The sequence below is a fragment of the Zingiber officinale genome, chromosome 2A, assembly GCF_018446385.1.
Source record: "Zingiber officinale cultivar Zhangliang chromosome 2A, Zo_v1.1, whole genome shotgun sequence".
NCBI classification, from domain to species: Eukaryota; Viridiplantae; Streptophyta; class Magnoliopsida; order Zingiberales; family Zingiberaceae; genus Zingiber; species Zingiber officinale.
In genome coordinates this window covers 130911493-130939186 of record NC_055988.1, presented here as the reverse complement: position 1 = coordinate 130939186, position 27694 = coordinate 130911493, and the positions used below count along the sequence as shown (strand labels likewise).

The 27694-nt window shown below is 35.7% G+C and overlaps 1 protein-coding gene across 2 annotated transcripts in view; it reads right to left on the bottom strand.

The window, feature by feature from the left end:
• LOC122042330 (coiled-coil domain-containing protein SCD2-like) overlaps nt 1-26938 on the bottom strand; it is a 40166-nt gene extending 13228 nt beyond the window's left edge. The window contains exons 1-10 of one of the 2 annotated variants that reach the window (XM_042602375.1): nt 26478-26938; nt 21742-21908; nt 21299-21374; nt 21061-21102; nt 20922-20984; nt 17015-17064; nt 16899-16926; nt 16292-16366; nt 16071-16181; nt 15908-15968 (exon numbers count right to left, since the gene is read on the bottom strand). In XM_042602375.1, the coding sequence (XP_042458309.1) occupies nt 15908-15968; nt 16071-16181; nt 16292-16366; nt 16899-16926; nt 17015-17064; nt 20922-20984; nt 21061-21102; nt 21299-21374; nt 21742-21908; nt 26478-26840 (1036 nt within the window). In that variant the 5' untranslated portion in view covers nt 26841-26938. Of the gene's footprint in view, nt 1-15907; nt 15969-16070; nt 16182-16291; nt 16367-16898; nt 16927-17014; nt 17065-20921; nt 20985-21060; nt 21103-21298; nt 21375-21741; nt 21909-25689; nt 26167-26477 lie in introns of those variants that run through there. The other variant, XM_042602376.1, reaches the window with a different exon arrangement.
• Between the last annotated feature and the right edge of the window lie 756 nt (nt 26939-27694).

Below are 27694 nucleotides of genomic sequence, written 5' to 3'. Positions count from 1 at the left end.
ACTGCAAGAAGAGAAAAGTCAAGTGGGTCAAGGATTGACCGGACACTGGGTGAGAGAGTCCTAGCTGGTGACCGGATGCTAGTCTTATGTACCAACAAGTCGTGGTTGACTAGATGTTGGTTTAGGGGCTTGACTTGGTTTCGGGCAAAACCAAGGTTCGATCGATCCGGATCGATCCAAAGAGTTCGATCGATCCGTGGATTGATCCAGAGTTCGATCGATCCGTGGATCGATCCGAAGCCTCCGATCGAATCGATCGAGAAGATTCGATCGATCCGCCGATCGATCCGGTGAGTCCTCGCGAACATCTCTTCGATCGATCCGTGGATCGATCCCCAATCGATCGATCGCGATCGACGCCTGCTTCGCGCGATAAGCGCCGGATCGATCCGTGGATCGATCTGTTTCAGCACGGAAGTACGGATCGCTCCGGGATCGATCGATCCCGATCTCGATTAATCAATCGATCGACTCGACCGCCGGCGCTGCTTATAGCTTGCCGCCGGCGATTCCTTCGACAACTTCACCGCTTCATCTCGGATCTTCGCGGCTCCTCCACAAGACTTCAAAGCTCGTGATCGCCAGCTCTTGAAGGTTCTTGAAGCTCTCCAGTCAAGAGGCGGATCAAAGGCAAGAAGCGAGGTTAGGGTTTTTCTGCATTCTTATAAGCTATTTTGTTTCCCTTTCCTTCTTCTTGTACCGAGAGTCTTGTAGGGCTTCTCCTCCAGTAGTTACCGAAAAGGAGTGTTTCATAGTGGAGGGTGCGTGCGTGGTGTGGATCCTTGGATTAGTCACCTCCTTTGGAGGTGGATACCAAGTAAAATCCTAGTATTAGCGTGGTTGTATTTGTTTCTGTATTTTCCGCTGCATATTCTTGAAGAAACAAACAACGCCAAGCAACGCCGAGCAACGCCAAGCACCGAGCGAACGCGACGAGCTATTCACCCCCCCCCCTCTAGCTACTTTTGGTCCTAACAGGCCTTCCACAGTGAAGGTGCAGGGGCGCCTTCAATTCACTTTGAAGGCGCCTCCAGCAGCAATTCTAGCCTCCTTTCACTCTTCTACTGCTCCGATTGCCTGGGTGATCGCGGCCATCTGAAATAGGGCTCACCCAGACCCATTTTTCGATCTTCTCCTCGAGCAGGCTTCCGCTCCAGCTTCTCGTCCCTCGGAACGTCGCGCATGTCCTTCTCGTCCATCGGTATACTCTTCCATACCACCTCGTCCCTCGGATGCACCGAGCCCGTCGACTCCCTCCATGCCATCCTTCTTGCTAACTGTGTCTTTCGCTCGACTTCTTGTGTTCCTAAGCTCCTGCACACTTAGACACAAGGGTCAAACACAACATGACCTAACTTAACCTGGTTAATCACATCAAAAATACCATGGGGTTCCAACAAAAACAAGTTAATTTTTAAACTTGGTATAAAGAGTGGAGGTCTTAGTCATTGTACCGTTCATATTGAAGTGACAATCAACTTTAATATGCTTGTTTACTCATTTGTATCCTAGGCCATGTAGATAGTTGATTATAACACGATATGCATAAATGAGTGCAAGCTGCTCCAAGAATGAAAATTGCCATGATGTCTCACAAGCTTTTTGAACCATAGCATTATATTTTTAGCAATTGAACAAACAACATATTTTGTTTCTTATTTCCCCACATGGCTAAATTTCTACCAACATAAGTGCAATGCTAGAACATCAATCACCAAAGCTCCAACATAGTATGTTTCCATATATGACCCAATACCTATGTGCCCATCTTTTTAGTGAAGAAAATCCTTGGCTGGAGATCTATGCGACACACATCTTCATTACAAAAAAAATTATTGTTGCATAAACAAGATGTCAATTCTAACAACAAAGGATGAACCTAATCTGGCCACCTTGAGATGAACCTTTCAAATAACTGGAAGGACTGTGAAGGATCACCAAACTCCTCATCTTGAAACCATAATTCTTGACAGGGAAGAAATTAGTTGTCAAATCAACTATGTATTTTAGTTTCTACCAATGAATTTAATACATATTTCCTCTAAGAGAGAATAATATTATTGAACTACAGGATATGTAAAACCAAGAAAGTAGCTAAGCCATCGCACATGATTTAAAATTTCAGTTTCATGTCAATTTCCATTTTGGTATAAGCCTGAATGATACAGTTTTAGTATCAAATTATGTCAACACTCAACACTGATAATCACCAGCAGACCATGCTGACTGATAAAGTTTAGGTCTAGTTGAATGAATATAGAATCAAATTTGAACCTAGTTGATTTCAATTAAAATCTAATTAGATTGATAATGGATGAAATTAGAATTACATGGTATGTGAGCTCAATCTTCAATTTGGATTAACTTAGACCCAAAATCAAGTTGAACCAAGTTCTGAGTTTAAAAGTATATTTTACAATCATTGAATAATATTGAATTCCTAATGTCTATTGTCTGTTGTGTGATCGCCACTTCATGACCTTCATTAATATTCACCTCCAATACTGATCTCCAAGGTGTGGTTGAACTTGGTCAATTACAACAGAAGCCTCATGCAAAGTTTACACACGTGTCCCCTGCCTTTGGCCAATTATCACCAACCTTTTCCTTTCTATGTTTTCTTTCTTGCCTAAAGCCAGGTAAATTTTGCTCAATCAAGCGGAGGTACAACAAGACTAAAAGCAATACATGCAAAGCAAATAATTTTCTTTGTACGGTTTTTAGTAACACATTGTAGAGTTTCACTAGCTTTAATACTTATTTAATTGAGTAACTAATAATAACATATTAATTTTACATAATATAAATTGCAACTAATACATAAACCATCTATTCTTTGATTAATTTGGTCTCCTCAATATAATATTTGCAATAAATTAAATTTTAATTTTTGGCTTTAATTGCTTGTAAATTGTATTTTTTTCATTTTATAATGGTTACACTTATAATTTATTCAACTTTGCAAATAGAATGTTGGAATGAACAATATAAAAAATGTGATTTTCCCCAATACTCTATAAACTAGGCTATCCTTTGTTCCAAACTCTCTAATATTGGAGCAATTTTAAATTTTTATGCTTGAGAGACTTATATTGGAACAAAATTACATTTTCAATGAGTTATGTAAATTATATATGAAATTTGTTCGAGAAATATTTAAAAAAATTTTACCATTAACCCCTCTGTTTGCTCCAAAAGATAGAACAGGGAAGGAAAGCAATTCACAATGGAAACAAATTTCTAGGGAAAGTGAGGGAAAGGAAAGACAAAATAAATCTCGAGGGAAAGATGATACGAAAGAGAAAAAAATGAAAAACGAAAAAAAACAAAAAATATAACCGCAGCCTTATATGAGGTCATCAAAGCTATGTGAGGTGACCTCACACGGGGCCACCAACGGTAGCCACTAAAGGCGACTTCGCACGGGGCCTTGTCCAAGGCTGCGTAAGGTAATATTGCATAGGGGTTGTCGCCAGCTATTTATTACACGAGGCATGATTGCTAGTTGGTTTGGAGTAAAAGAGAATTATTCAACACGATTGTGCCAAATCAAATTAGCATTAGGACACAGTAATTAGTAGAATAAATCTTTCCTTTATTAATCTATCAATTGACAGTATTGCTCCTTTATTAATATGTAAATTGACCGAGCACTGTAATGCTTCTATAAATTGTATACCCTTACACCTTTTCTCTTACATGGTATCAAAGTCATTACTTTCTCTTCTCCGTTATTTTTTTTTCCTTCTACGTCTACCGCCGCCGCAAGCTACACTCCTCCTCGCACCAGCAACAACAACCCTAATTCTTCTTCTTCTTCTTCACCAAGACCAGCAACTTCATCTACTACCAAGTTTTGGTTATTGATTCCCTACCTTAAGTCGCCCTCGGTTTCCTTCGGTTTTTTGATCGGTCGAGCTCTTTAGCCATAAGGCTAGACGCCATGATATTGGCTTTCCCATCTTGTCACCCTTAATTTCCTTCAGCTTTCAGCTCGGGCTCGTCACATCTACAAGCCTCCTTCAGCATCATCTTCGCCGCCCACCCCAGAGGTTCACGTCAAACACCTCACCATCCTCTTCTGCTCTATTCTCGTAGTGTCGGCATCCCCTTTCCAATTATCACCTTTGATTCCAGAACCTATCGTGGAACCTTCTCCCTCTTTTTCAACTAGCGACAGTAAGCAACCACCGTCGCCGAAAGCCATAATCATCTCCTAATTTGGATCTACTACTATCGGGGATAATAATTTATTTATTTTTGATGTCAGATAATCAACTACATTATGACCAAAAGAAAAAGTTCAGAACCATGTCAAATCTATCGCATAGTTGGTCATATTGGTAATCATTTCTCTAGAAGATTCGATTGCTCAAATAGTCGGAGAAGATATCAAATTTGTCTTAGAATTGGATATATTGTTATTCAATATCCTATAACATTTGACTCAAATTTCGTTGGTGGTATTGCAACTTTAAAACAACCTACTATTTCACAAGTTTATCCTAAAGTACTCTTGTGTGTGCCTACTCTAAGTAAACTTCCAAAATTTCATCTATTGAATGATATATTAATGCCAGAGCAACTCATCATATCACATCATACTATAATATCCTTGAAGAAGTAATGTCATACTATAGCTCAGATACAGTGCATGTAGACGATGGCCAAAGTTTGCAAATCACTAATCTTGGAAACACATATATTCATTTATCTAATCGTACTTTTCACATGCGCAGCGTCTTTTATGTTCCATCTATTATTAAAATTTTGATCTCCACACGTCCGTTTTGTCTTGATAATAATGTTGCTTTTGAATTTCATCATTATCATTATTTTATAAAAGATAGAGGATTAGATACAAACTACCTTGTTTCACGATAGAATAAAAAATAACCTCTATTATCTTCAAAGTTTTTCAATCAAAGACTTTATTGGTAAACACACAAACAAATCAGTTTAACATTCTCGTCTTAGTCATCCTTTTTTTCGCATTGTTCAATCGATCATTAATAGGTATGGTTTACGTACTTCCTTTACCTTCTCCCCATCTTATTCATGTAGAGCTTGCATAGAACCTAAAAGCCATAAGTTATCTTTTTTTTCATCCAATTATATTTCTAATTTTCGACTTGAAATAATTCATTCTGATGTTTGGGGTCTGCACCTATATTGTCTAACCAAGGCTTCTTATATTATGTTACCTTCATTGATCATTTTAGTAAATATAGTTGGTTTTATCTTATGAGAAAGAAATCTGATTTATTAGACATATTCTATCATTTTCAAAAACAAGTTAAACGTTGTTTTAATCGTAAAATACTCTCTCTTTATTCGGATTGGGGAGGCGAATATCAAACTCTCCATCACTATCTTGTCTCTTGTGGAATTTTTCATTGAGTCTCTTACCCTCACACTACAAAGCAAAATGGCTAGAGAAAACATAGATATATAGTTAAAGTCGTTAATACTACAGTATATCTCATAAATTGACTTCCTACCATATTGTTCAATTATAAGTGTCCTTTAGAAAAACTTACTAATACTTCTGACTACACTTTCCTTCGAATTGAATTTTTAGTTGTGCATGTTATCCGTGGTTACGTTAGGTTGCCATCGAGCATTAAAAATTCGCCCATGACGAACCAGTCTTGGTCGATCCCAAGTCCGGATAAAGGAGGGTTGTGTTAGGTTGCCCGCCAGCATTAAAACTAAGGGAAATGTTCAATGAATGAATCCATTAAACTATTATGTGAATGCTCAGTTGTTCCTCAGAAGGATTGCATTGCAAGTTCCGACTATAACGTCTCGACAAGGACCGCTATATCTCCAAAACTCAGGTGTAGTGTTAAATATATAAGAGTTTATGTTGCAGGGTCCAATTGTAATGTATCGGCAAAGACTGCTATATCTTCCTGAGAACTTGGATGTCGTGCTAAATAAATAAGAGTTCTTACACCATAGGTTGGATAAGAACAAATATTATAGGAAAACTAATAGTATAAGATTTGGAACATGAAACATAGGAACCCTCACCGGTAAATCAATGGAGGTAGTAGATGTGATGATAGGGAGAAGAATTAGTATTTTGTGTGTACAAGAGATATAATAAGTAGGCGAGAAGACAAAGATAATAAAGAACTCAGGTTTTAAGTTATGGTATATAAGAAAAGAGTAAAACAAGAAATAGAGTGGGTATTGTTGTAGATAGTTCATTAAAGGATGAAGTTGTAAGAGTAGTTAGAAAAGATGACAGAATTATTACTCTCAAGATAGTAGTGGTGAAAGAAACTATGAACGTAATTAGCATATATGCATCTCAAGTAGGATTAAATGAAGCTACTAAATTAAGGTTTTAGGATAACCTAGATGAAGTATTACAAAACATTCCGCTAAATGAAATGATTTTAATAGGAGACAATCTAAATAGATATGTCAGAGTGAAAAATGAGGAATATGTGATGGTACATAGAGGTTATAGATTTGGAACGAGAAACGAAGGGAAAACTATATTAGATGTTGTGATTGTATATGACCTTATATTAGTTAATATATTGTTTAAAAAAACAGAAGAACATTTGGTCAAATTCAAAAGTAGGAATAATAAATCATAAATTGACTTTCTTAGGGTTAGGAAGAGGGATAGAAAGATTTATAAAGATTGCAAGGTCATCCTTAGATAAAGCTTAACTACCCAACATATGTTAGTAGTGTTGGATTTAAGCTTCAAGTATAGTATCAATAGAAGGAAAATATATATGACTCTTAGAATTAAGTGGTGGAAGTTAAAGGATGGAATATACGGTGGCTCTAATATGACAGGATATAAGATAGTATCAAAGTTAAAAATAGTAGCTAAGAGTATACTTGGTGAGTCAAAGGGATATATACCATCAAGTAAGGAATCTTGGTAGTGGAATGAGAAAGTACAAGAGAAAAAGTTTAGAAAAAACAAACAGCTTATAAGGAATTATATATTTGTATGAATAAGGAAAACTTTAAAAAATATACACTAGAAAAAAAGAGGCTAAGAAAGTAGTGAATGAAGTAAAGAATAAAACTTTTGAATGATTATATCAAAAATTGGAAGGGGAGCCTCGGCGCAACGGTAAAGTTGTTGTCATGTGACCAAAAGGTTACGGGTTCGAATCCTGGAAATAGCCTCTTGCAAAAAGCAGGGTAAGGCTGCGTATAATGGATCCTTCCCCGGGACCCCGCATGGCAGGAGCTTCGTGCACCGGGCTGTCTTTTTTTTTATATCGAAAATTGGATACAAAAGAAGGGGAAAGAGACATTTATAAAATAGCTAAAGTGAGAGAAAGAAGATCAAATATCTTATCCAAATAAAATGTATTAAAGATGAATGTAATAGGGTACTAGTAAATGATAGAGAAATAAAAGAGTATCTTCATCAACTTTTTAATAAAAGTTTAAGTGACTAACTCAATTTAGGTAATTTAAGTAGGTTAAATGAGTATAGAAATTTAAATTTTTATTGTAGAATTCAAACTTCAAAAACAGAATAAGCTTTAAATGGGATGCACAGTGCTGTTAGACCGAATGATATTTTGATAGAGGTATAGAAGTGTCTAGGTATTGAATGACTTACAAAATTATTTAACATGATATTAAAAACGAAAAAATATCTGACCAATGGCGAGTAAGTAGTTCCCTTATATAAGAATAAGGGAGACGTACAAAACTGTGCAAATTATAGGAGTATTAAACTAATGAGTCATACCATAAAACCTTGGAAAAGAGTAATAGAAAAAAATTAAGGAAACCACAGTTACCGAAAATCAATTTGGTTTCATACCTAGAAAGTCGACAATAGAAGTTATACATCTTCTCAGGCAACTAATTGAAAAGTATTGTGAGTAAAAACAAGATCTACACATGAACTTATAAAAAACTTATGATAGAGTCCCAAGAAAAATTATATAGAGAATTCTAGAAAAGAGAGGTATTAGCATAATATATATTTGTAGGATTGAAACAAACGAGAGGAGGGGGGGGGGGGGGGGGGGAATCTTGTTTTAAATATTTTCTTTTCAGTTTTAAAATTTTATCGAAAAACTAAGTATACAGCGGAAAAATTAAGTAATAAAAACATAGCGAAAAATAAGTATGTGAGTTGATTTTACTTGGTTCAAAACCTTCGATCATTCCTACTAAAAAGCCCACGATCCCTTGGACTGGATCGATTAGGCAATCCACTAAAAATCAAACCTCGGTTACAAATGAAGAAAGTGTAACAAGCTACACTTTCTTATGCAAGAACAATAGAAAATTAATTAAAAACACTGATTTTACTGACATGAAAATGTAGTTGAAGAACGAAGCTTGGTGTCAATATGTCTATAGCAATTAGTTGTAGTAGAGTCGTAGCAGAGAGACGGTGCAGTAGAGAGAGCTAGAAGACTTGTAGAAAGTTATGTAAAAAGAGCTGGTTGAATCCCTCTTTTATACTACATTGGAGGCGCCTTTGATGACCTAGGGTGCCTCCATTCGAGCTGATCCGATTAGTACTAATCACTCATAGACTTTTCACCTGCCTAACCTCCGATTAGGACTTACCCTTACTAGTCATTTAGTCTTGACTAGACTTACTTCCAAACATCAAGTCCTGTTTGGATCAACCCTTAGTCAAACTGATCAAACTTAGATACATTGTCAAACATCGAAACCCTAGAGGCTGATTACACCAATAATATTGAACTAATTAAGGATATGTATGAAAATGTAACAACCAAAGTGAAGACTGTAAGCGGATTAACTGAAGCATTTGCAATAAATATAGGATTAAATCAAGGATCAACTCTAAATCTCTATCTTTTTACACTATTTATGGACAAACTCACTAGACATATTCAAGGCATAGTACCATAGCATATGTTGTTTGCAGATTATATAGTTTTGGTAGATGAGATATATGAAGGAGTAAATACTAAACTAGAATTTTGGCAAGAAATACTAGAAGTAAAAAGTTTTAGACTTAGTAAAGTAAGACACAATATATGAAATTTAAGTTTAGCAATATTAGATGTAATGAGACAATTGTTAAGATAGGAGATAACGAGTTGTCTAGAATTGAGTGTCTTAAGTATTTAGGATCATTTTTACAAAATGATAGAGAGATTGAGAGAGATGTCTTACCTAGAATATAAGCAGGATGGTTGAAATAGAGGAGTGTCGAGTGTTTTATGTGATCATAAAGTGCCTCTAAAATTTGAAGGGAAGTTCTATAAAATAATGATTAGACTTGTTATGCTATATGATGCTGAATGTTGGCCTATGACTCGAGCACGTAAGCAAAAGATGAAAATTGCAGAGATAAAGATGTTAAGGTGAATGTGTGGATATACGAGGATGTACAGAATAAGAAATGAGAGCATTAGAGAGAAAGTCAGAGTTGCATCTATTGAGGAAAAACTCTAGACACATTTAAGATAGTATGGACATGTACTTAGATGACCAATAAATGCTCCAGTTAGGCGATGTGAAACTATGACAAATACACATATCAAATGAGAAAGAGGAAGACAAAAAAGACTTGGTTAGTAACAATAAAATAAGATAAAATTTATTTAAGTATAAATGATGATATAATAGGAGATAGAGTCCAATGACGTAAAAAAATCCATATAGCCAACTCCACCTAATGGGAAAAGACTTGGTTATTGTTATGTTATCTGTGGTTATGCCCTTACTCTAAATACAAATTTAACTCGCATTGATTACAATGTGTTTTCCTTGGTTATAGCAATTTACACCATAGGTATCGTTGCTTGTATATTTCAACTAGACGGATATATATTTCACGGCATGTTACTTTTGATGAGTCTCTGTTCTCTTTTTTTAGCACCTTCTTCAATCTATCCTCCAGATATAAGTGGCACCTTCTTGATACCACCTAACATTGTACCAGACCTTAGATATTTGACTCCTTTGACTAGAAATGTTGCTAATATCGAAAGCGATGGTATTATAGGTCTAACTCCATTTCCACTTCTCTCTAGGGCCTATGCTATTGATTCCTTCGCTACATCATCCAATCAAGAAAATGCTCAAGTTCCTTCGTCAGATGTGCCACATATCGTATCTTCACAATCCCAACCTACTTCCTCACACTCTCTAGCAAATGACTCTAATGAAGATGCTTCTCGATGCATACTTCTTTTAAGTGACATCTATGCATGATGTCTACCCATGACAACCCAAGATCCTCTTCCACAAGCTTAAGTGGTATCTTCAAAATTTGTTAAACCAACTTATATTTCATAAGTGAACAAGGATCCAAATTGGTGTAGTGTAATGACTACAAAATTTGACGCACTTCTTGACAACGGAACATGGAGCCTAGTTCTGTGCACTCCCTCTATGAATATTGTGGGCTCTAAATGAGTATTCCAACTTAACTATCAAGTTAATGGTTCTCTTGAAAGGTACAAAGTTCAACTTATAGCCAAAGGATTTAGTCAACAACAAAGTATTGACTACAATGACACCTTTAGCCTAGTCATCAAAATTACATATGTGAGATTATTGTTATCGGTAGCTATTAGTTCTAATTGACATGTGCTAGACGTTTTTAATGCATTTCTTCATGGTCATCATAAGGAAACTGTATTTATGGAGCAACCACTTAGGATTTATTAACTGACCACTACAATTTCATCTTAAGGAAACTATATTTATGGATAATTTCCAACCACTAGAAGGATTATTTATGTAGTTGTGCATCCATATACAATTTTCAACTCATGTTTGTCGACTCAAGAAATCCATATATGGTCTTCGACAAGCTCCTCGTGCATGGTTTCATCGTTTATCTAACTAGTTACAAGCTCAAGGATTTTCTGAATCAAAGATAATCTCTTCTCTATTCCACAAATACAATGATGGATCCATGATATTTTTCCTTATTTATGTAGATGACATTTTAATAACCAACAATGATTAAAAGGGCATCACAACTTTATTAAGTCTTCTTAATCAATAATTTCCTGTTCAAGATCTGGATAATGCTCATTTTTTCTCGTTATTGAAGTTATCCCACATGATGAAGGTTTTCTCCAACGAGCTAAAATGGATGGAGAGCGTCTAATCTCCATACCAATTATTGTAAACGATTTCTTTACAACTTTATCCTCTCCAGCTATGTTTGATCTACATATTTATCGAAGCAATGTTGGAGTCTTACGGTACATTACTATCACACAACTTGATATTTCATGCATACTCCTACTGAATAAAATTTAAGTGTGAAAAAATACTTTGTTATCTTAAAGGTATTATTTTACATAGTCTTCTTTTATCTCGTCAATCATTTCGAGACTTACATGCCTATAGTGATATAGGTTGGGCAAAGTCTCCTGAAGATAGGCGCTCTACTAGTGGATATGCAATATTTTTTAGACGAAACCTATCTTATGGAATTTGAAAAAACAACTTATAGTATATCATTCAAGCACTAAGACTTAATATAAAGCTACAACCAATACAATGTTTGAAATTATTTAACCACAATCACTTCTTTCTTAACTTCATCTTGCATTATATACTACACCAAAAATTTGGTGCAATAATATCGGAGCGACATATCTTATAGAAAATCCAATCTTTCATGCACATACAAAACATGTGAAAATTAATTTTCATTTTGTTGGAGAACGTATCACAACTAAACAATTATCTATCTCTTATTTCTACAAATGATCCAATTATTGTTATCTTCACTAAGTTATTATCTAGACAGTGTTTTAACAAGTTAGCAATCAATCTAAACATTAGAGACTTCTCATTGAGTTTGTCGAGGGTAAAAGAGAACTATTTAGCATGACTACACCAAATCAAATTAGCATTAGAACGCATTAATTATTAGAATAAATCTTTCCTTTATTAATCTATTAACAAAGTATTGCTCCTTTATTAATCTGTCTATTGGTCGAGCACTGTAATGCTTCTATAAATTGTATATCTCATGGACAAACCAAAATATCAAGAAATTTATTATCTTACATCTTTCCTTGTACTTTTTCTCTACCCAATTACTTTTCTTTCTCTTACAAGGAGAAATTCGATTGAATAAGGAGTTGGGTGGGAGGAAATTCTATTTCGCCCAATGTGGACGTACTAAAAAGTGATCAAAATAATTTATGGTACATAAATTCGTAAAGTCGTCTACCCATTAGGTAAACAAAACAAAAGAAAATAATTTACCATTTTTCATGAAGTAGACATAGAAAATTTTCCACCATAGAAATCGTTTCATAGTTTTTATTTTTGTCCTCCCAAGTAAATAGGGCCTAAATATCCCTTTATTTTTGGTATTTTGTTTGATAAAAGCTAAATAAAATTTTATGATTTTGTTTCTTTCACGTAATTGCAATTATTAGCATGGAAACAAAAATAAAGAGATTCAAGATTTTGAATGTAAAATATTAGATTTTAGATTTAACTAGATTTTTTATTTTTTAAATTGAATTTATTTAATTTTATAAGTATAAAATTTTTAAAAAAATAAAAACATAAAATTCCATTCATATTCAACTCAATCAAGTTTGAAAATTTTGCATTTAATTTTTTTTTGATAAAATAAATTCAACTTTAAAATCTTATTATACCTTAAAATTGAATCAAATAGAATTTCTATATAATAATAATAATCTGACAATACATGCCGATTGCAACCATTCTAGATTTTCACTGATATTCTAATAAAATTAAATAAATAAATTATTTTCTTAATTAAATAAAGTTTTATTTAATCAAAGCATTATATAAAACTCCAGTTGTTCCATGACGCTCGAATCAATGATAAGAGGAAGAGAAACTCTCTAAACCCTAGTTTTCTAATTGACTGCTCACAAAATCTCTCTTGAATTATTTTTTAAATTTTTTAGATAATTAATTAAGCTGAATACAACTAATATTTTAAGTTTTAGGGTTGCATGAAAGTGAATCCAGGGCTAGGTGGAATCCATCAAGTAGACATGGTTATTAGTATCAAATGGATTCAAACTAGACTCGATTAGAATTTATTTTGGTTAGTTTAAAATTGAACCAAGTTTATATATAAGATAATTCAGTTTAATCGTATTAATCAGAATAGTAGTATTTTTTAAAAAATAAGTTAAAAATTATATATAATTCCTTTCTCTTTCCATGCCTCTCCCTCTTCTTCAATGATCCCGCTCCTCTCTCAATCCATCTCGTCTCTTGTCGTTGCCATTACACCCTCTGCCCACTGCCACGCTTATCACACTCACCACCACATGGTACTCTTCTCTCCCTTAGTTTCTCTTCTCTTCTTCTCTATTTCCCACTATTCTGTTGCCCGCATTCAACACATAGTTTTAATATTTTGTTTCAATGCATGCAAAACTTCTTTTCTTCTCCCTCACTAAGATGTTAACACTTGTTAAGATCTTAGTGTGTCTACCACCTAGGAAACTTTGACAAAGGTTGAATTTCTATAATGTAAGGGCAACGACGAACTTTGAAACGTGTCTCTTCCTCCACCTTCTTCATGATGCTAGGATATAGCAACTACATGGGGCGCGCAACCAAAGGATGCTGGGCTTCTTGGCTGCCTGCTGCGAGCGCTTCCCGATTTACTCTGATGACCGATGGAAAAATTTCGTGGGGTCGGACCGGTCATATCAGGGCTAGTAGGCTAACTGGGTACCCCTAGGGCATGGTGCAATAGTAAGACGTTTAGTGAATTCATAGAGCACCACGGTTCATTACTCAGCTGGGTCATGTAAGACAAACTTTGAAATGTGTCTCTTCCTCCACCTCCCTCATGATGCTAGGATATAGCAATTGCTCCATTCTCCACCTCCTTATGATGCTAGGGTATAGCAATTATCAGTCCCCTCAGGGCGGTGCGGTGGTTTAGGCGTGAAGTGTTGCCACATTAAGTCATGAGATCGAAACTCGGCATGTCCAAGCATGCCTTTCCCCATGCCTTGGCTGTTGCACTAATGGCTAGTAGCCACTCGTGATTTACCTCCTTCGTGTTGGCCTAGGGACGGGTTGGCGAGGGCGAGCAAATCGCCTTTTACCACATTAGGATATAGCAACTACCCCTCGGGCATGGTGCAGCAAAAAGACATTTGGTGGATTCACAAAGCACCACTGTTCAATACCCAGCTCAGGCATGCAAGAAGGCTATTAATTGGTGGAGCGGTTGTGCACGGTGCACAATTCGACTACACAATTAAAAAGCGTATACAACTCTACAATGGGGGAGGGTTGTCGAGGTCACTAGGTGCACTATCGCGAGCGCTTCTGAATTAATAGTTGAGTTTGTAAAGGTCCGAATACCTGGATTAACAACAAAAAAAGGTATATCAACTACTCCCCCTTCAATGCTAATCGACATTATAGTCAAGAACAATGACATTGATATTTTGTCTATCCTAAATTCAAAATGAAACTTTTAAACCTTGGTTTCAATTTTGATTATGTATTATTTGTAGAATGATATTTTACTCGTGCTAACCAGCAAAGAATGAGAAAATGAATTTCCATTTGTAAATAGTAATAGGTAGATATCAATGGTAGCAAGGGAGCTACAGTACCAATGATGATTACGCAAATTTAAAGCAATGGAAATGAGAATAGTTTAGGGAAAGTGGAATTCGAGGTGAGAGTAGCAAACATATTAGCATAACAAGAAAAAAAATACAACAGGACATCCTTAATAAACTAAAATAGGCAAACATAAAGCAATAATGCATAACATAATTGCAAGTTGATCGGCCTTTTGAGCTTGAATACTTCAAAAAAAAATGAGCATAACAAAGCTTTAGCTTATAAAAAAATTATATATATATATATATATATATATATATATATATATATATATATACACCAAAGGCTCAATCGCAAAAAAAAATAAAAAAATAGCAAACAACAAGGGCACAACAAGAGAAGGGGGTCAAGTCATTAAAAGTGAAGAATGCAGCTTGACTAAGGAGAAAGCAAGCAATGACAACAACAATATCCTAAAATTAAAAAATTTTCAAGAACGTAGATAAAAAAGGAGCAAAGTAGAGGTGCCTCTCTAGTTGGATCGTGTGGTTGTTACTCTATTTCTTCAAGTAGCGTAGCTTGGGGACAACTGTCAAAGCTCATCTTCAGTGATTCAAGCATCTTCAATCTCTAGAAATACTTTACAACAAACTATGTATCTATAGGTGCTTTTGTTTAGAGATATATACAATTGACTCAATCTAATAAGAGGTTACTATCACATCTAGGAATGTAGGAGTCAACACTGTCAAAATGCAACCTATAGAAAGAGGACAACTCGAATGTTCCTTGAGATGATAGTGAGTCCTTAAGATTGAAAATTGGACTATGTTCAAATTAATAAGTCAATAACATATGCATTAAACATAATCTTTCTCACAATTTAAGAAGCACTAGATGAATATATCTCCTTCAAAAAAGACAAAGCAGTGACTTATAAAATTCTTAAGGAATGAAATAAAACTTGAACATGAATATTATGCCTAGAAAAGACAAACAACTTTTGAATTTATGAGGGATGAAATGAAAATTTAAAATCTATAAGGAGCGAAATGAAATCTGGAAGATGATATTAAAAATTGAGAAGGGAGGGTAATGAAAAATATGAAACCAATGGTAGAAAAATGAAATTTATGGAGTGTAATTATAAATTAAGAAAACTTAAGGACTCAAGTGTAATTTTTACTAGAATTAGCCTATAAGTTTCTATAGAGCTGATTCACAAGCTTGAAAGGGGTTAACATTATTATTTTTTCAATAGTTGATACTAAACCTTTTAAAGATAAATTTACCAAACTTTTCATGTTACAAGTGAAAAGGTAACTTTCCAACAGTCCAGGTAAAATATTTTGTAAATAGAAAGTACCATATTGAACCGCTAATGCCCAGTATCGAGCAAGCCAACACCTCTTGAGAACCACCTCCTCCTATAATTTAACCATTGATCAAACAAACTGGCCAGATTTATCATTTTATATTTGGCATAAAACATGTTCCAAGGAAAAACAACTTATAATGGAAATGCATACCATTTCCTCTTGGGTTAATATCATTCTTTGGGTCATACTTCTTAAAGCTTTTACTTCCAACTCAGCACCTCTGAGTTGATCAGCAACAGTTGTAACCTCATCTTTTGCAAACTTTATCAAGGTGCAAAACCCAATCAAACATCACCCAGGGAGAACTTCAGATAATCACTTGACTAAAATGTTTATCACAAAAGGAAATGATGATAAATGATACTTGTTACCTGCAACTGTTGACGAAGAGATATGAGTTCCTCACTTTTATCATCCGTTGACCTCATAGTAGACTTTAAAGCTTCCTAATATACCAAACAAACATTAGATTTATTGATCCAACTAATATTGGTTGAATAAGTATTAATACAAAAAGGTTGGAATACAGAAAAATCTAAGGACATAAGGAAACGTTAGAAAAGAGGGGGAAAAAGAATAATCTTTCTGGAAATTCTATTCCAGCATAGAATACAGTTACATGATTCATCAGATTTCTTTTCTGTAATCACCTATATGTCAAAATATTAATGAAAAAAATCATGTTCTATTGCAACCCCAAGTTTATAATGACCGAAGAATTCTTGCCATCATAATAGTTTGTTCCATCAGATTGGATCATGAGCTATAGTTAGAAATTGTTGATAGCGAGAAACCTAATTGAGAGTTGAGAAGTCTGTTCATTTTTCTCACACACCAAGCAAAGTAAACTACTGCAATTCTAGTTCATAAGCAAGATATCTAAACATGTAATTCAAAGACCTTTTTCTGAAGTTCATTGAACTTGGCACTAACATATTCTTGTCACAATGACTTTCAAGAAGTGCAGACTCTTATTACCTCTCTTTGGCGTAGCACTGCCTCCTTTCTGCGATAAACATATCATCTTAGTTTGTGATACAAGAGGAAAGAAAACAGATAGGTTGTGATGGAGTCAGTACCATCTCAAAATCTACCTGCTTAATAACCTGGCTTCCAAAGACACTCCTTCACCGAGATTTGTAACCTATAGCAATGGTGATTAAGAAGAATAGTCTAACTATTAAGAGCAATGAGCTAAATAAGAAAGACATGAAGAGTTAAGTAGAACCATAAACAAGAATGCAATAATGATTTGATTTCAATTTTCCCAGCATAGAGCAATGACACAAATATAATGGTAAAAAAGAAATGAAAAAGAGGACAGTTTAGGATCAGAAAATACACATCTCACATCAGCAAGAACCTAACTCTGGAGATGATTTAACATGGGGAAAAAACATATTTCCCACCGTCAGCAGGATGAAGAATCTACTTTCAACAAAGTAAGTTTTAACAATCACTTGTTGAACAAGATGCATTGTCATGTTTGAAATCTTCTTTCAAACTAAATGGAGACTCTCTTGTCACTGGCTGAAGTAGAAAGGTTTAATAGAAATTAATGGCAACTTGGAATTTTAAGAGGCAGAGCATCAAGTAAGAGTTTGCACATGATAGCACAAGCTTCAAGCCAGCCAATAATAGCTGGAATCAGATGACATAATTCTTTTCGGTGAGATGCACTAAGCAAATTGCAAGATCTAAGGGAATACTAGGGAACAAACATTAGAAATTAAAGATACATGGTCTCTGAAAGTTATTGTGTAAAAACTACTAGTTCTCCAGATCAATTATTTCAAGAGAAACATTTGACTAATTTTAGGTGATCTAAGTTTTAATCAAGGATATTATCATCAGAACTTGCACAACATAACACAAGTTTCAATCCAGGTTGAGCCAAAAACAGCTAGGAATCGAGTATGTCCAACAGTCCAACAGTAAGAAGAGGCAAACAAGATGTGTTTGGCAAACCGCGTGGATTGGAGAACTAGGGTTGTCTATATAGGCAGATTTGTCGATTTGGGCAAACCGGATGAAGTATTATTTTTATGATAATATTCCAATCAATTCATGTCTATTGCAATCATAATGTACCTTAAATGATATTCCAATGTGACAAATTAAAAATAACGAAAAAATGAATTATTTTTAATTAAATTAAAAAAAAATGTAATTAAAATGTCGTGTCAAAAGGTAGTTATTTGTTAACATTCAAACCAAAGTTGAGAGAAGACCTAAAGGAAAACAAGAAGCTCGACACAATCTCAATGAATCATAGTTTTCTTATCGCTTGCTCACAAAATTTCTCTCAATCTCTTTTGAGGTCACAAAAATTAGAATACCAAAAGATTTACACCAATATCATATACCAAATTCTATTCTACTTAAATTTGGCATTTTGAATTGTTATTTACAATTTAGATAACTAATTAAGATAATAAAATTAATTTTTTGACTTTTGTATTGAGTGGAAGTTGGTTAGGGTTAAATAAAGTTTATTATGTCAATTAAGAACAAGTAGGTTCAAACGGAACTCAAATTAGATTTATTTTAATTTATTTAAAGCTAAATCAAGTTTATATAGCATTGTTTGGTTCAACCATATTTAATTGGGTTAGTTATATTTTATAAATTTAGGAATTATTAAGTAATTCCATTTATAAGTTATTTCTCTTCTCACTTCTGTTTCAAATCGTTTGTCCACCTGTTGCTTGCCGGTAGTCATTGTGGCTCACACACACGCACCTGTTGCTCCCACCGCCTAAAGTACTCGCCACCTACAATAGCCTCCCTACTCGCCCTACCTATTGCCTATCATGCCCTCTCTCAGGTTAACTTCTCTCCTCTCCCTCAATCTATCTTTCTATTTCTCTCTCCCTCTCTTCCCATAACTTTGATGTCAATGCCAAGCATTTCGCATGTCAATTGACAAGCAGATTGGTAAATTTTACCCATACTAATTGGCATAGGTCGGTACTTTAAACCTTGCTCCTTTGCTCTCCCTCTACTTATCTTGATTTTTACTAAAAGTAAGACTATAGCAATTACATAGTCAATTAAATTACAATTCTAGAGATACTAGTAACAAAAATTTAACAAGCATTATACCTAACAACCATTAGCTAAATTCATCATGGCATGATTTTGTAGATGCCAAAGCACATGGAATGCTAACAGAGTATAATTCTCTTCAAATGGGTGGCATAAGTCGTACAAGAGAGATCACTTATGCCAGTGACAAGAGAGTATAAAATTGTGTCATCCAGCATAGTATAAAATTGGCTTCGAGTTCACCTCGTACTAGGCCTCTGGGCCATTGAACCTACGAACTCATGATCGCATCAGCAATCATTAAATGCTATTTGCTCTACAATCCACCTCACTAGGCCTCCGATCAATCGGATGCACCAACTTCCCTGAGCTTGTTTAATGTCATCTAATCCTCGTTGCCTCAAAGTTCACTTTGTACTAGATGTTAGAATCACCAACCTATAGTCTCATGGTGCATCCACAACTACTCAATGCTTGCCCTAGAGTGTCCTCCCTTTTAAAATTCTAAGACTCATTAGAGACCTCCGAACCATTGAGCACAAACCATTCAACTCTACTAAGTTAACTAGCTCAGCAAGCTTTAAGTGCTCTAACTTGCACATATCAAAAATATAGAAATACAAGTAACGACTAATTTAAACCCTGCTAAACACATTAAAACAACTTATTCGAACGCAACCACTTGGGAGCATCATTTCCTCCAAGAACTAGCTCTTTAGATCAATCCGTTTCAATAGATTGGAGCAAAAGGTGGCATTGCTCACCCCAAGCGACTAGTATCGCCGGCCCCACAGCAAGATATAGGCAAGTAAATCACGAGGGGCATTTTGCCCTAGCATAGCAGGCATCCAACGAGACATTTTGCATCTGCTGGGAATTGACCCTAAGACCTATTGGAATAAACACTCATGCAGGTACCAACTGCGCCAACCCGTGGGGGCCAATTCATTTCAATAAATGAACATAGAACTTATTGTTGACCCGTAGTTTAATCAAAGATTAGACAATCAGTTGCTATGAAATTTGTGCCTGATAACACAAGATTCAAGTCAGATTGAGCAAGACTAACTAGGGACACCATCTATGATCTGATTCTGACTACTCCAACCAAGAGTAATGTGGCATGCAAGAATTTAACATGCACCTATATCATTTAACCCTTTGCACACTAGCACCTTGCTGGATTTCTATGATCTGGAGCATACATGAGCAAGGCTGAAAGTCACTATGGTGTCTATGGTCTATTCAAAATGCACGTTTCTGTTGAAGATGTATCTAAATTTCACAGAAGGGGCCCTTGAATATGTCCGCAGACTAGCTATGATACATACTGGATGCATATTTAGTGCTCAACATAATGTTGGCATGCCTTAACGCCATAAGCAGTTTTATTCTAATTCTGTGATTATATGGCTGCAGTAAACAAAACCTTAAATGCAACATAAGGTTTATCCTGATTCTTCAATAAAAAAACAACACAATATGGCTGCAACAGCTGTGAACTTTACTAGGAAAAGTGAAGTGATGTATATGACAGTGAAATTTAGAAAATTTTTATGAAATTTGATGAACCATGGATGTTCCACAAACATAAAACTGATTGGAAGCTGAATGAAAAAGATGAGCGAAATTAGCTAGTACACAAGGTTTAAAATCTCAGTAGTTAGTGTCAGAATCTGTGCCAGTACCAGTGGTACGTCCAAAATTATACAGGCAATATAGTTTTATGGATATTTATGCAAGCAAAAAACCAAAAAAATTGCCAAAGGCTACATGATCAGCCACAATGGTGTAATATGCACAAATGAATGGCATTTGTGAAATGCTAGTTATAAAAGGTATGCCTAACTGCATACTGACAGGATAAAGAATGAGGTAACAAGAAAGAGGGTTAAGATAACCAAAAAAGGCTTAATTCCTGCAAATTTGTCATGGAAAAAAATCATCCACAACCTGTTTCTCAAGCTCCCGAGACCTGATCTCTGCTTCCTTCCATCTCTCCTCAGCAAGTTGAAGCTGTAGAAACCCCAAGTATGCCAGAATGAGAGCAAAAAAGCGTGACCCTGTTAGCAAAAACTTGGTAATAGCAAACCTTTTCAAGGAGGCTGTAGTTCTCTTCTTCTAGCATATCCAGCTGCAAGTCAACAAAAATGAGTCTTGATATTAAATGCCATTAAAGATGAGTTTTGCAACTAAAACCATTCAGATTGATCAAAATTTTCTCTTCTGTAAAATTGACAAAAAAGCATGAAAGAGCAGCCTTCTCTGAGCATTTACATTGTATAACTCCAGCAAAAATAATTTTCTTGGATATGACAGAGATGAAGTACCTTATCTTGAAGCGCAGAGGCCTCACGCAATTCACCATGCTCCCTAGTTTTCACATGCCTCATATCTGGAAAAAATCTGTAACATAGATTAACAACCACCAGAACCAAAAGAGCACAACATATTATATGATCTGCAATAACTTATCAGAAATTAATATAACCGCTCTAAAGTAACTGAAGACTTAAAACCAACCAATTCAAGAATGTATTTAGGAGACTACATAAGCATTATTTTTGCTCTGGTAAACAGTAAAGGAGTGTTGCTTCCTCCCACGTCTACAAATGTTGCAGAGTAGCAGGTACATCCACCATCAAAGAACAAAGTATGAAATTAAATTCAAACTATTCAGGTAGTTAATTAATGACCACCGAACTACATAATGTGACATGAATTTACAAGCCCTGGTGCTTTATATCAAATGAAGTAAAGGCAACCATTTTACCTCTTATCTCTTTGTTTCTCTGCAGGATCTATATTTGGAATAGAAGAGGGGGTCGTTATTGTTGTTTTAGTTTGAGGCATCATTGGTGCACTGGGAACTCGTAGTGTTGGTCGGCCGACTGATATAGAGCGACTAACTGGAGCTGTTTCAAGGACATTCCGACCTAGCTAATCAATTAAAAAATAACAGCATTAGCATGATATGCGCTTTCATCTGAGAACTATATTAAGAATTCTAATAATTCTACCCATTCATGATCACAAGCAAAGCTTTCATGGTCTAGGCTGCTGGTCTAAATTTCAGGATGGTAACTATGATACATACCCATTTCTTTAAGAAAAAAATAAATAAATATTCATAGCCATAGATCGAAAAGACAGATCTTGCATTATGTTTTTAATAGGTTAAACTTTAGCCATTGGTAGAACTTCGTAATCACCAGATGACTCTTTGAAGTTCACTTCATGTTAATTATGCTGATGACAAAAAACCCAAATCAAACTTATCAGACTTGGGTTAGATAAAGTGAGGCTTCAATTCACTAGTCTACTTGCAGAATTCTGTAAAGCAGTCTAGGCTACCACATAAGCAGCCACCTAGGCATTTTTGACAAGGAATGCATTACCTAAAGATGCAATCCCTTTAGGTTGTTTGAAGTGGACCAGGTGGCTAGGCAAGCACCTAAGCAAACCAAGCAGATCATCATGTAGTAAAGGGGGAATTTTTAGTTAGGTTCATTCGATCATTTAGAACTTCACGAGGATTTTTTTGATGTTTTTTTATCTACTAAAGAAAACTAATTATTGTGATTGTAAACCACTAAACCAACTTTTGCGATTTGCTAGGATTAGGATGCAATTTGCAAGTGAAATTAAATATTTGTTGTACAAATAATAACCACCTTAAATATTAATTATATGCATGCCACAATTTTTTAAATTATTAATTGAAGGATTAATTAGTATAATTTGCTTGATATATTATAATCCTTTTCATCAATACAAATATTTTTAATATCTCTTAATAGAGACCTTATATGCCCCACATACCAGCATACCACTTTTTTTAATCCATCTTTCTTGATTAGACTTTGTTAGCATTAGGCCTAGTATCAATTATGAGATGATTGACAAGGACATTTTTATCATATTTTATTAATTAATAAAAGACAAAGTTGGTTATTATATTTACTCCAGTTCAGTGTTGAATAAATAAGTATAATAATGTTCTAAGATAATAGGTTCTAGTCTATAACATATCAATTGGTTGAATTGATAGTGGGATATTATAGATACATATATATAGAATGCTACTCTTAACTATTCCTAGTTAAATATTAATATACAAGGACAATATTAATGCGTTGAGACTAGCATGTAGTTCAACGAATGACTTAATCTCACAAGTCATGGATATGAGATATCAAGTTGACACATGGATATATATTAAAAAAAAAATGTGGAACCGCCACATCAGGGGCCCCCCTAGAGCCGGTCCCACGGATATGGAGACACATGAATATATATTAAAGAATATGTACGAAATGACCCGCCATGAGAATGTTTCATGGATCGTTATAAGTGTCATAAATATTTTCATAGTGACTGTTAGTATAAATAGTCCTTAGACCTGAAGTCACTACGGTTCCCTACATAAGGAGTTGTGTACTTTGGTATCGGCAAACGTCACTTGTAACAAGGTGGACTATAAAGTCGATCATTGGGTATGCAATAAGTTATGCCGAGGGATGTGAGTAATGTAGATGGGATCTATCGCTTCTATCGGCCCCTTGATTAGTAGGACACAAGAATGTATGGTCATGCTCAAATGAGTCAATATGAGATATTGAGCTTATTTGATTGAGTGTGCTACTTAGAGATCAAGAAACATAAAGATTGATAAGAGGATGACACAGTCTATGCCTCGATCAATCTAGATATCAAGGATAGAAGGATTGAGTCATACAAGATAATAGGCACGGAAAGGTTGGATAGGATCTCGATATTCTCGTCACTTGGATAGCAATGATGCCTTGCTATATGTCACTCATTGCTTATGTATCTAAAATGATTTTAGAGACATTGCCAACTTTACGAGAACATATTGGGTCACACACATAATGAACATGTTAATTTGGAGATGGGTTCATATGATGGATCATTGGATTAAGTCTAATTTGAATTAAACTTATTGAGTTAGACTCAATTTTATCCAACTATTGGATTGAGTCCAATTCGAATTACACTCATTGAGTCAATTCGGATTGATGAGTTAGACTCATTGAGTGTGTTGGTGAATTTGAATTCATAAAGGAAGAGGAGTGTTCAATTTAGAATTGATCATGAATTGGATAAAGAGCAAAAAGGTGGTCAATTTCAAATTGATCATACATTGGATGAAGACAAATATTAATGTCAATTAAGGCAATTGACATTAAGGCAATTGATTGAATGAGTACAAAAGGATTTTTGATTCATTTCATCATGATACACTCGTGTTCTTTCTCTTCTTCTTCTCCTTCTTCCTCTTTGGCAGAAACCTCATTGTTTGGTTGCTAGCACAACCTAAGGTGGTTTTTCTTCTCCGAGTTTGTGAGATGGACGAAACGTGTTCGTATGGATACCGAAAGAGGCGCGAACACCTGATCGTGCTGAGATCCAACGAGGGCAAAGTTGCTGTCAGGAGTTTGTATTTTACGCAACAAAGGTATAACTCTCATCACAACTAGTATACGGTTTCCTTCACATAGATCTTCTGGGAAGGATCTTGAAAATGTATTCCGCTACGTTTGTGTTGTTTTGCGCTCGAGATCCTTACAGACTTAAGGGTTAGCAATGAAATGCATGTATACAATAATCAAACCTACCAATATTATAGGTTTGGTTGACCTAGATCAACCCTAAAAATCATCTACATATTTATAATGATATTCTAAAATTTTATTTATTTTGGGCATATCTAATAGATGAGATAAAAATTCAAGTCATATTTTAGTCATTTCTAAAGAAAGAATCTCTTCAATTAGTTATTTTAGGGATGTAAGATGGTTAAGGTTTAACTTTTTTAAAAAATGTTGTTCTTTATTTTTGTCCAAACTCAGTCAAGTTACCTGAGTCAATCACAATTTTGGTTTTTTTGGTTCTAAAGCTAACATAACTGTTATGTCATTGGTTCTTGGGTCCGTTAGAACCGATGTTCAATTTGAGTTCGATGCTGACTTTTAATGTTTTTAGTATAGGTCGAAACTAGCACTTCTCCATTTGGCCAAGCATCGAAGTTAAAACAAGTCAAAAAAAAAAAAACGAACAACAATGAAATGATCATGGAATTGGCATTCACATTCAATAGTTTCAACAATTATCAATAAAATGGGGGTGGGGTTAGAGGGCTTAAATTCTTTGGGATTAAAAGTGTCAACTCCATTCCAAGCAGTAAAAATGAAATTTAAATTATCAAGAGTTCATGTAATTTAACTTTAGGGAATATGTAAGAAAAGAGAAAACATTATTAGTAGAACATGGACTTTCTGGTTCCATTTTCCCTGCCAATAGTATGAAAACAGATTAAAATTGAGAAAAAAAACAGCAACAAATTATCAGCATAGCGCGATTAGTAGAATTAAAACGTATTAGAAGTGGGGACTGCTAAGCAAAAAAAGTGCATGCGTCAGAAAATCAACTTCTTGAACATATAATAAATTTGTGGGTGGGAACCATACTAGAAGTGCTAAAATTGAGGAATAAATAGTAAAACAAAATTGTATAGATCACAAATCACATATCCACTTTTCCACGGCGTAAAACTTTCAGAAATTCCACGGTTACTTGCACGCAGATGCTTACTAAAAAGTGACCGGAACTAAAGAAAAGATTAAGATCATGGAATTAGGTGGATAAAGTTATAGATATAAGACAAGTCTCCAGATTGAAGCGCAAGTTTCGCAATTACCGCAGGTGATGGGGCCCTGGCCACCGGCCTCGTCAGCCCGAACCACGTACGGGCACTAGTGCCGGCGCCATCGGGAACGAGATCATCATCTTCCTCATCCTCGGAAGTATGCGACGCCATTACCAAGGCTAGGCGGGCATTCGCGGCTTTCGCAGCGAGGTTCTGGGTCCGCTTGACGCCAGAAACACAGGAGATGGATGACGATCGGGGATACTCGGGAGGCATTGCCCGCCCGGAAGTGGACCCACTAGATGCAGCGCTACTCCGTCGCGAGAGTGCCGGACTTGGGGTGCGGCGAATCCGGTGTTCCATCGCCGCTTACAGAGAGAGATTTAAGGGTAACCGCCCAGGGAAGATCTGCCGGCGACCGTGTTGTTGGGACAGCGGGCGACCGTGTTGTTGGGACAGCGGGATTCGAGCGGAGGTGAAGGCGGCCGCGAAGTCGGATGAAACGGAGCATCTACGACTTTATAATCTTGTAAATTCCTTCCATATCCTCACCAAAAAGACAAAAAATAAAGAAAAGAAAAAAAACTTCCATAAATTGCAAAATTCCTTCTTACCGACGTCAGAACTTTAGACGAACTATTGGAGAAAATACATTTGAATTTCAAAAATCGCGTTCCCGAATCCGTTCTCATGTGTTTACGATAAGGAGTTTCGTCAAAAGAACTATGTATAATAAGAGAATTAAGTTCAATTTCGAATGAAATGAATCTGAGGAAGGAAGAAGAAAAAGAGAGGAACAAACAAAGTACATTGAGAAATAAAGGGTTTCAAAACGTTACCATAGGAGATGGATTCCTCGGGGCGGTCAGAGTTCCACCTCCATAGCTCCCGGCGGCGGCAGATCCCACTTGCGGCGATCCGCTCCCGTACCTTGCTCCGCTCCCGCCGCCACCGACGATGGCGGGGATAGGGTCGACGTCCTCCCCGTCCGAGTCTTCGTCGTATTCAGCCTTACTCTTCTTCATCATCACCTTCGCGAGGCGTGCGTTGGCTGCGGCCGCCCGTGAGGAACCCCGCCTCCCGTGAGAGAAGCCGGCTCCTGTGGCCGATTCCATCGAGAGCGGGTGGACTGGCGACGACGGGGCCGATCCTCCGCTGTACTGCCGAGCATAAACAGGACTCCTCGCCCTCCTCCGATCCATCGCAGCGGCGAGGGGGCGGCGGAAGACGAAGACTCGAGAGGGAAATTAAATTAAAAGAAACTCGCGACGCTCATGACAGCGTCGTGGGTTCTGCAATTAAAACATCCGACGGATCCGCTGTGAAGCTTGAACCACCAGAACTTTCCAAAGGACGTGAAAAGCAACGGAACCCTGCCACGCGATGAACAGTTGGAGTTTTGCGTTTGGTGGAGTTAGTAGAGCTGCTACTGCCGGTAAACGGTCATGAGTTAGACGTGCGTGCCAACGAGTGGCTTCTCACCTTTAAAATGTCAACGAACGTGAGATTGGACTTGATGTCAAGGTTTGTATATTCTATTTTAATTTTTTATATTAGAAATTCTTATATAAACAATGAAAAGAATAATGTAAATATTTTAAAAAATAAATAAATTAAAGATAGACATTCAAATAAAAGCAAAAAATAAAAAACTTTATAATTAAAAATATTAAAAATTTATGCATCCGTAATAAATCAAAGATTTAATTTTTATTATTTGTAATTAGTTTTTTTATTTTAGTAATAAATAAAGAATTTATTTTCTTTATTTAGAATATTTTTTTGTATATTTATTATTGAGTTGTATTTATAAAAAAAAGTTTAGAGTCTTGTATGTTAATCATCTTTAAATTATAATAATTTATATTTTACTTTTTATATGATTTGTTGTGGGTGTGTGTGAGGTTTCACTTCATTTTTAATTAGTGGGTTGATACGGCGCATGTTCATGGGGTCGGTAAGATGATGTGATCAAAAGTCAAGCCTTCATGGCTGGTCGGAAGTCAAGCTTATGTGGAGGTCAGAAGTCAGGCTTACGTGGAGGTCAGAAGTCAAA